Source organism: Medicago truncatula, chromosome 7, assembly GCF_003473485.1.
Source record: "Medicago truncatula cultivar Jemalong A17 chromosome 7, MtrunA17r5.0-ANR, whole genome shotgun sequence".
NCBI lineage: Eukaryota > Viridiplantae > Streptophyta > Magnoliopsida > Fabales > Fabaceae > Medicago > Medicago truncatula.
Window position 1 is genome coordinate 877,289 of NC_053048.1, and position 10,827 is coordinate 888,115.

General features: G+C 32.2%; 1 protein-coding gene across 3 annotated transcripts; it reads left to right on the top strand.

Annotated features, from left to right (window-relative positions):
* Positions 1 to 2,531: 2,531 nt before the first annotated feature.
* Positions 2,532 to 7,020, top strand: LOC11411758 (peptidyl-prolyl cis-trans isomerase FKBP19, chloroplastic). Of its 3 annotated transcripts, XM_003621003.4 has the most exons (11): positions 2,534 to 2,729; positions 2,816 to 2,849; positions 3,008 to 3,145; positions 4,366 to 4,451; positions 4,533 to 4,583; positions 4,879 to 4,959; positions 5,054 to 5,098; positions 5,730 to 5,785; positions 6,239 to 6,314; positions 6,395 to 6,539; positions 6,662 to 7,020. In XM_003621003.4, exons 1-10 carry the CDS (start codon positions 2,670 to 2,672, stop codon positions 6,488 to 6,490), a joined length of 723 nt encoding a protein of 240 aa, XP_003621051.1. In that variant the 5' UTR covers positions 2,534 to 2,669; the 3' UTR covers positions 6,491 to 6,539; positions 6,662 to 7,020. The 3 variants fall into 3 exon arrangements, 1 of the variants encoding a protein (XP_003621051.1); XR_003006672.2 differs by lacking the exons at positions 6,395 to 6,539; positions 6,662 to 7,020 and having other exon boundaries at positions 2,532 to 2,729; positions 5,730 to 5,904; positions 6,231 to 6,314; XR_003006673.2 differs by lacking the exons at positions 6,395 to 6,539; positions 6,662 to 7,020 and having other exon boundaries at positions 2,532 to 2,729; positions 5,730 to 5,904.
* Positions 7,021 to 10,827: the final 3,807 nt, after the last annotated feature.

Consider the following 10,827-nt stretch of genomic DNA (forward strand, 5'->3'; position numbering starts at 1 on the left):
ACAACAACATCAACAACACACCATAATCACAATGAGTATAATATATATATATATATCACATATTCAACACCAGAACCATTTTATCAGATAACAACTGAATAACCACTAAGACTCATGCAAATGACATGACCACTGCTAAGACACCATCTTAGACTTCTTAAATGAAATGCAATAATGCATGTGGTACCAATCAGGACCGAGGCCCTCACCGCTTTTGAATGGTTAAAGCATTCATCAAGACCGAAGCCCTCACCGCTGTTGAGCAACTAGTACTCCAGGACCGAAGCCCTCACCGCTGTTTTATGCATATGCAATGGACCTACTTGTGTATATCTACATACAACTGACCATGCAATGCAACTCCATGTGACTCAACTTTAACAACATGTATGATTCGATACTTTGCATACATTTCATTCATCATCAGCAATCATCAATCCAGCAATCAAAACAACCACAATAATGCATAATTACATGAAACTATGCTCAACACAACAACATTAAGGTACTACCATTCAAGCACGAAATTCAACATTCAGGAACTGAGTAGCTCGCCTCGCGAGCACATCTACTCGCCATGGCGAGTTCACAAGAACACTAGCTCGCCATGGCGAGTTCAAGGCGAACTCGAGGCGAGTGAAAATTAGGTGCTCTCGGGAAAAAATGCTATTTTCTCACTCAAACTCCAATTCTAAGCTCCCTATTCATCTTTTTAACCTAAAACTTCCACCATTCATCTTTATTATCATCTAGGTACCTTAAACCATTCCCAAAACATCTTATAACAACTTTTCAAAAATCAACTTTTATCTGGGCTTACTCGCCATGGCGAGTTGGACTGCTCGCGAGGCGAGCGATGAAGTTGCTCACTCGCCATGGCGAGCACAGCTACTCGCGAGGCGAGCGATGAACTTCTGTACGGGCAAAAAACTGGTTTTTCCCAAAAATCCCATTTTCCTTCCAATCACTCCCCAAATCAGTTTACAGATGAGAAATGAATGTTTCTATGCAACCAAAACCAAATTCTAACTTCAGAACAGCAATATCTACTCCAAAAACCATAAATTCAATTAAAACCCAATTCCTCAATTTCACTCCAAAAACCTGTTAAACTCAAATCAGACTTTAAAATCTATACTATTGAAGTAAACCTCACCCTTACCTTAGAAATTGAAGAAGAAATGCACAGCAATGATCAACTCTTGGTTCTCCTCTCTTGTTCTTGGTTTTCTCTCCCTTGGCTTGGTTTCACGTAAACTGCTTCTGACATCTATTTCCCAACTTCCCTCTAACTTAACTCCCTAATATTTCCATTAACTCCCCATTAATTTTAATAAATATTAAATAACTCCCCTAACTCCAAAATAACTAATATTTCATACTTATTCTAATTATTATTAAATAAACCATATAATAAAATGATACACCATATAAATCACCCAAAAATCACATATATATAAATACATGCATATACTCCACATAAAACACCAACATCATATATAATAATATATATATATGCTCCACATAGTATAAAATTAATTAAATAAATAACTAGGGCGTTACAGCGATCGTGTTCTATGTTGATGATGACAAAGTCTTAGCTAGAAACACTGACGATTTCAGCAAGAGATTGAGATACAATTAGGAGGAAGAGACCATAAATGGTTTCGTTGTAGTAGGAATCAAACTTTAAAACAACAAACAAACTAATATTCACATTGGCGTTGACTTGTCAAAATCAAAAGGATCTAACTTTTGCAAAATTTAATAAAGTAAGGAAACCAAAATTTTAAAATAAGGAAATTAAAATCGTAAAAAAAAAAAAAAAAACAAAATTTTGACAAAAAAAATGGGCAAAATTTAAAACTTGAATTAAAAATGCATTCTATCCTAAAGTTTAGTGAATAAGAATAATACTTAAATTTATGGTTTAAATGCTCTTTTCATCTCTTAAGTATTTAATTGATATCGCTTTAATTAAAAAAGAGATTGTTTGAGTACTTTAAGTATTTTTTTAATCTCGTTTTGGTACCTTCTGTTAGATTTAATAAAAAACGTTAAGTGTGGACACGTGTCACATCATTGGCTGTTAGGTTTAATAAAAAACGTTTAGTGAAGAAGAATATATATTTTTTTATACAATTTTTTTTTAATATATATATTTTATTTTTAAAAAAAAATACCCAGAACCAATGACAAGGTGACACATGTTATCTCTGGGACACGTGTCACTTTGTCATTGGTTTTGAGATTTTTTCTTTTAAAATATATTTTTTAAAAAAATAATTTAAATTTTTTTTTTTTTGTTAAAAAAAACTCAGAGCCAATAACAAGGTGATATGTGTCCAGGAGTTAATTTTTTTTTAAAACCTTAACGAAAACCTAACAGAAGAGACCAAAACGAGACTAAAAAAAACTTAAAATTCTCAAACAATTTATTTTTAGTTAAGAGACCAAAATAATATCAATTAAATAGTTAAGGGAAAAAAAACATTTAAGCCTAAATTTATTGAAGTGAGTTGAGACCACACTTACTTTTACTTTTGAGTATGCCCAAGACAAGAAGAGCACAACCAAAGACGTGTGTTCTAATTGTTGAAGTGTTATCTACCTTCAAAATCTAGCAACTTCCATTCCACACAACACACACAAGTACAGCAGTTACAGTTATGGCTTCTCTTTTGTCCTTTTCTTTTGCTTCTCTTTCTCTCCCAAAATCTCAATCTCTGGTACGCACGCTACTTCTCTTTCCTCTTTCATTCATTTCCAAACTTAACTTAACTTAACTTAACTTAACTATTATCATTTCTTTCAGGATCCTCATAATCTCTCCGATTCTTCTTTCTCCGGTGAGTGTTCATTTATTCAAATTGATAGAATACATTGAAAACAACACAAACATGATGTTACTGGAAATGCGAATAAACTCGCACCAGCATAGTTAATAGCATATTTAACTTTTGTTTTTTCATTTATTTACGTTTTTAATTTGTAACCGTTTCTTCAGGTAAAAGCAACAGTAAGAGTGGTAATTGTTGTTTTCCAACGTCGTTTGAACGGAGAAAGATGGTTCTGTCTTCCATTGCTGTCATTGCTGGAACTTTTTGCAAAGGCGGAATTGGTCTTGCATCTGAATTTGCTGACAGTAATTTTCTCTATAAATAAACTCAAGCTTTTAAATTTTTTGTGTTACTTTTGCTGAATTTGTAGAAATTAGACTTGTATAAAATCAACTTAACTTATGTATATGTTATTTCTATGAAAAATAAAATGAAGTTATATTGTTTTTTTGTATAAGCTATAAGCTGTTTTGATAAACTATCTTGGGGAGCATATGAAAATTAGCTAAAAACAGCTTATTGATATGTCATAAACTGTTTTCATAAGTTCTTTCAATCAGTCTTAGAGGTGCTTATGCAAGTAGATAAGCTCAAATAAGCCAAATCAAAGAGGAGCTTGTTTGGATTTACTTATTTGAGCTTATGTATTGGCATAAGAACTTTGCAATGGTTTGGTAGAGCTTATGGAAATAGCTTATGACATATCTATAAGCTGTTTTTTAGCTTATTTCTATAAACTCTCTTGGGTTTCCTTAAAAAACTTATAGCTTAATGATACCAGTTTGACTTTATTTCATATTTTGTTATAGAAATAGTGTATACACAAGCGCTTATATGATAAATGTTTATGCTATAAACACTTAATTAAGTTGTTTATCCAAACAGAACCATGATATTGTTGTATTGTATACCCTTCATTATATTATTTGTCGTTTTACTGTTTTACAAATTCTAATTTGTCAATGCAAACAGTATAAATATTCCAATATACTAAACAATTTAGGAAGAATAAAACATCTTACTTATCTCTAAGAGTGAAGCTGGACAGTAATGGTCAATTATATCTTGTATTTCTAAAACATCAACAACCGAAAATTTGGAACAGAGGTGTAACGTATGTCTATGAGGTATCGGCTAAGTAGCAAGAGTTTGAGTTTGTAACCTCATGGGACATAGTTCAAATGACCCAAAGGAAGGTATAAAATGACCAATTTCAATTAATAATAGCTTTTTCTTCCCCTATTTAAATTAGAACGAGTATATTAAGAAGTTCCGAAGAAGGTCATGGTCGGTTTGTCGAACCTTGTTTGTGTGTCTGAAACGGAAAGGAGGAGAATGGTGATGTTATGCATGTTGTGAGCAAGTAATGCAGTTGCGTCGTTACTGATGGTGAAAAGTAGGTTCATTTGTGTATTTGTTTTATCATAAACTGATAAACATAATGTTATTGAGCCACGTAGTAAAATAAGAAAAAGTAACCTACAAAGATTTCAATATAATGCATAATTTGTGCACTTACATACAGTGCCTGCGCTTAGAGGGAAGGATTATGGCAAATCAAAAATGAAGTACCCAGACTACGTAGAAACCGAATCTGGACTCCAGTATAAGGTGATGCAGCACGTTGTAAAATGTAAATGCTTTAGCGTTAAGAAAGCTTTGTTTTTAACTAGTAGTATTAATAAATTGCAGGACTTGCGACCCGGAAATGGCCCAAAACCAAAGAAAGGAGAGACAGTAGTGGTGAGACACTGAATTATTTTTGCTATTGATTTTATAGTCAATTGGTCAGAAGTCTGATCTTTTGATTATAATAATCTATATATTTTGATATACTGATTCTAAATCAAATTGAAAGTTATGCCTAAATTTTTCTTTTGTGCTCTAGAATCTACATAGCAGACATTCTAGGTTCTTTGAAATGAGTTTTGATGGGATAGATTTGACAACTTTACTCCTAGGGAATCCTTTCTGAACATTTAGTTTTCTCTTCACATTAGATAATTGAAGTAACTTAAGAGCTTCAAGTTCCATTCAGGTAGATTGGGATGGCTACACCATAGGTTATTATGGTCGCATATTTGAAGCCCGGAATAAAACAAAAGGCGGTTCCTTTGAGGTATTGAATGTTTTGCATCATCTATATTCTATCTAGACATTGTCGAAGTGGTTGATTATTACAAACCTTATTTTGTTGTTTTTCAAATATGCAGGGTGATGACAAGGACTTTTTCAAATTCAAAGTAGGATCGCACGAGGTGAGAGACCTCGTCATGTAATGATTAATATAGTTCCTTCAATTTCAATAGGATCTTTTCTATAGGTGTTGATGTCGGTACTATTACATAAACAATGCTTACAAGTTATGTTGTTGCTTCTATTCTATATAGACCAAGTAATGTTGAATGCAGTAGGGTTGAATAAGGATAAGTCCTACTTGGTTATACTAGGATTCAAATTTTCTTGTTAATTTATTTTATCTAGAGGGAAAACCCTTTGTGGTTCAGTTTTATATATACTATTAAGCATGTGCTACTGTTGGTCGACATCCTTCGTTAATATTGGTTGGCTCCTGTTCTATAACGAAATTATAAGTGATATAACATGGCTTTTTTGAGTGAGGCTGTGAAGAGTCTGAACGCCCTTTGGGATTAGGACTAAACTCTGCTCACAGTTCACACATCAACTTTACCCTTGCCACAAGGTGTTATCGTGGGTTTGATACAACATGTTTTTATGATATTTGTTTCAACTGAATTCATCAAAATATTAGTTCACTAAACTTGTTGGGTGTTGCCAACATATTAAGCACTCAAATTATGCCCTTATTTTCTGGAGTCTGCATCACTTACTCTGAAAAGTGATCTTCCATGTGCTTTGAATGTTCAGGTAATACCAGCTTTTGAAGAGGCTGTTGCAGGCATGTCTCTCGGGGGCATTCGAAGGTGCTGCATCTTTATTTCTGAAGTATTTGACATATTGTATGCCTGAGCTGTGTTACGTCCAAGTCCTTTCATGCCATTTACTGAATTACAGCTTCTATCAATTCAAACTTTGGATTTGGGTAACATAACGTCCTGAGCTTATTTTATTAAACTGCCACGTCTATGAATTCTAGCCCTCGATTTGGAGATTCTTCTCAACATCCTGAATTTCCAAAATTAAAATTGTCAATAACTGGGAATATTTGGTTCAAAATACAGTATATAACAACAATAACTACGAAACCCTTTTTCCGCTAGGTGAAGTTGGCTATATGGATCTTTTGTTTGAATCTTTTAATCCTTGAAAAATTTAATATGGTTGAAAAGTAAGGCAATTGTATGTTTGGGTTCATGTATTTAAAGAGATTGATGAGGAGAGAAATGCAAATTTCACTATATTTATCAGTGATGCAGGATAATTGTACCCCCAGAACTTGGATATCCTGAGAGTGATTATAATAAAGGTGGCCCAAGACCTACAACATTCTCGGTAAGAGTTGAGTCCTGTCACTAGTGTTCATCAACTTTGTGAATCATTTCTGAGAGATGTAATGCGAATATGTTTTACAGGGCCAACGAGCCTTGGATTTTGTGCTAAGGAACCAAGGGTTGATAGACAAGACTCTCTTGTTTGATATTGAGCTAATGAAGATTGTTCCAAATTGATTTGTCAAATTCTTCATTGATCCTGAAATATCACCACCAAAACATTCAGGTTAGTTTCTATTTCATCGCTCGTCAGTATTTTCATTAGCATATGTTGTTCAATCTAAAACTGAATCCATGTCAGAGCAAGACAACCAGTGAACTGATGGAAAAAAACTTTTGTATTGCCAGATAAGTCTACAATTAATTCTGTCAGTGCCAATATCGTTGATTGATCCTTCATACCTTGCAAGTATTTTCTGGCTATGTTCTCCATAGGTGATGAAAAATCATGAAGTATAATACTGTAGTTTGTTGAACAGTTTTAAAGATATGAAGTATAATACTGTATAAGCTGCTAGAGCTGTAGTTGACTCTGATTTTTAACACATTCTGATTATATTCAATAACTACATACAGATGAGGAAGCAAGTTTTTTTTTTGTCATTTCTTTTGATCACTTTGTTGGCATCGACATTTGATGCCTGCCTATGCGACAATTTTGATGTAATATTCCAGCTTTTCATTGTTCGTTTATCTGGTAACTGTAACATTTTGTGTGACATTTGAGGAAAAATCCATCGACTATTGGAAACTTTAATTCACTATGTGTACATGGGAAGAAACATCATACAATCAATTAGTAACATGATGTAGAAAAGGATCACACACCACTGCAACATAACAGCTTCCGTGGCTTATAACATCTGTATTTCAATACGAGCTTTATCATCACAACTTTTATTCAACCTTAGATTATTTTCCTCTGTCTATTTCAATGATTTCGAAAGCCAGAATTGTCATCTTAGTATGAGAATTGAACATACACTGGCCAGGATTGAGTGAAACTGAGTGAACATCCTATTACAAATGGATTGGTTCAAGTTAAAACTAATGTAATGGTCAGACGCAAAGCTGAATTACATTACGAACGGGTTTCCTATTAAAAACTGATTTAGATATTTCATATATAAAAAGTAAGGTAAGTCTTATCAAAGAGAATATTCATCCCACAATCACTTTTTCTTATCTGCATCCACAACCATGTCATTCCAATCTGCTAACAATGGTGAACATAGAGAAATAGAGAGGAGGAAGAGGAACAAAGGAGAAGATAACATCATTTAGCTTTGGATTTCAATCAAACGAGTAAAACATAGTGAGCAAGGGTTAAAAATAGAGTGTAAATACTAGATACTACTATAAAAGAGCAAACAACCCGTGTATAATAATATAACATCCTCCCTCAAGCTTATTATGGATTAACAAAAAGTATTGAGAGTTTGTCAATCAAGAATGGAAAACGTTTAATGGAAGGCAAGGAGGAGAAGACGAACGGCAGAGTAATTGTACCATCCTGAATACGATGATGAGTGAAGTGACAATCGATCGCAATGTGTTTCGTGCGTTTATGAAAGACTGTGTTGTGGGCAATTTGAATTGCGCTCTTGTTATCACAATACATGAGAGTTGGTTCAAAAAGAGGTGGAAGCCATAAAACTTAGATGAATGCATTTTCTAAATCTAGTGTCAAATTTCTTTCTATTTGATGTAAAACTAGTGGCAAAACAAAGACGACCGAACACTTTAAAATTTTGAATGTGTGGGAAACTATTGTAAAAGATTTCATAACGGGATTTATAAAGAAGAAAACAGGTTGGTAGTATACTAATGAGATAAGTACCATGGCTAATTTGTTATTTGGAAAAGCCAAAGAAAGCGAGACCTACTTTATCATTTGATGAATTTGGGATAATTTACATTAATAATAAGTAGGATTCAATTATAGAATGAAGGAGATGAAGATCACATGTTGAATGAAGGAGATAAATAAATTTAAGATTTTTGAGATGAAAATGATAACTAATTTAAAAAAATAAAGAAGAAAAAAAAATGAGATTTTTCTTTGATAGGGGTAAATTACATGCAATTCATCAAGGGGTAATATATGAAAAACTGTCAAAGACATATTAATAATTTTTTTTTACCACAAGACGTGCTCAAATAACAACACAAATGAAATAAGAACAATTCTTACTTGGATACAACCCCAAATAAAATTTATTTGGATACAATAATAAATTGAAAAAAAAATAAAAATAAGTAATTTAATCACATCATATAATCATTTTCTTTGTTAATTATTTTTCCTTGTGAGTGTTTTTTTTTTTTTTGATTAAATGAGAGAAAAAAAAGAAAAGAAAGAAAAAGTAACTACGTCTTAATAAATGACACTCTTACAGCATCCACTAGAAGAAGTGCTAAAGAGAGATAAGACAATTGCTCATGCATTTTTACAAGAGGTCACCTATGATTAGCTCCATTCTTAATAAGAATCCATTCTTAATAAGAATGTGGTGAAGACAGGGGCGGATGGTAGTACAAGGGAGGGGTAGCTCTTGCTACCCCAAAAAAAAATATTTTTCTGAGCAAGTAGGTATATTTTTATATTTATCTACCCTTAATAATATATATTTAGCTACCCCAAATTTAATTTTAAGTGAAATAATTTTTTCTACTTTCGGTCGAACTTCAAATTATTTGATAATGTCATATAGGAACCGAAAGATTAACACCCAAAAGAGATAAATAATAAATAATAACAATATTTGATTTATTTAACAAATAAAGTAATACAAATGTAGGCCCACACACTCTCAGCCCACCAGCACAACACACTTTATAGCTTTGTTTGTTTGGTTTGATACTTCCCGTCTCAATAACAACGATAAAGAAACCTTTTTCAATAATAAAAATGATCAAGACAATAGTCATAGACAAATTAAATGTACAATGAGTTTCTTGCAAATAATCTATTTATTTACATTTGAAAAGACATTATTAATCTATTATTAAACAAACAATTATTGATGAAATTCGGTTCTTGAAATGTATTTTGCCAAGGTTTCTAAATACTCCATTGTCTCTAAATAATAGTCATTTAAGGTTTATGCACAATTATTAAGGAAATGATTAATTGTGTTGATTTTGATGGTAAAACTAGTATCATTTACTAAAACATCCTTATTAATTGTAGTTAGCGGAGTAGTTAAGTTGGATGAAATTCAATAAATAAGGGTATAATAATGGAAAAAAATAATAAATGCTGCATTGGTATTCTAAAGTGACAATTATTTTGAGAAAAAGAAAAGATGGTAAAGAGACAATTATTGTGAGACGGAGGGAGTAGCGATTTTTATGTTCCTAAGATTTGTTAATTTTAGTCCTTAATTTTTTGTTAGAGATTAAATTCAAGACTAAAAAAACTTTTTTTTTTTTTAAAAAACTTAAAAAACAAAGACAAAAATTGAATAATTTTTTTAACCCTAAATTATAATTTATAGGACTAAAAATATATTTTATCCTTAAATTTAATATGTTTGTTTAAAAAAAAAAAATCTTCTTTATAGTTGGCCCCTGCATAAATTTTTTGTGAGCTTCGTCGCTGGGTGAAGATGTCTCAATCCTTAACTAAATAGCTTCAAATTAGCTCCAAAGAGTTGACATAATGGTGTGTCTAATTAAAAGATAATTTTTTTTCTTTGGAGTTATGTCTATTTAAATAGTGTATTAGCATGGTTGTACACAACTTTATATAATTTGTGAAAAATTAAAAAAAATTCATGCCCCAACAAACACAATGCGTGTTGCAACAACCACATTCACTACAATCGCAACGGCCACAACCGCATCCACGACCGAATTTAAAACCATGGTTGTCAGATATTCTATTTGTTGTGTCACTTAATTATTGCGAGGAGTATTAGTTTATAGAGAAATTTAACATGTGTCATAAGGACATATGTTATAAATTTGAAATTGTGTCAATTTATTTCTCAAATTGTTGATATTAATCATTTTTTTCCCCAACAAATACTAATTATTTATGGAAAACCCTAATGACACATATTGGCATCACCTTCGTTTTATTCTATCAACATTTTATCGCTGTATCACTTTTTTTTTAAGGAAATTGCATCACTCTCTTTGTTCACTTGTATAGATCAATTAATGGATAAATAAATATTGATAAAGGTATTTGAGAATTTATGTTAAAATTTTCATTACATATTTTTTTTCGATAATTAGGAGACTTTATACCTTTTGCCCTTTGTTTCTTTGTCAGCCGCCAGAAACCCTAAAGCAGCTTTTCCTTCCCAATAATCTCATCTATTGCAAGCAAGCTATTCCTTTGTTTAGAACTGATCAATACCTTGCTGCTTTAAGTGTTTTCTCAAAAATGCTGAATTCCCGTAATTGTTCAACTCTCAACGTTGCACTTTTTCACCTTTGCCGCACAATGGACATTCCCACTCTTTCAGAATACCTCAGACTCATGTTGAAGGAGCCAAGCTTAT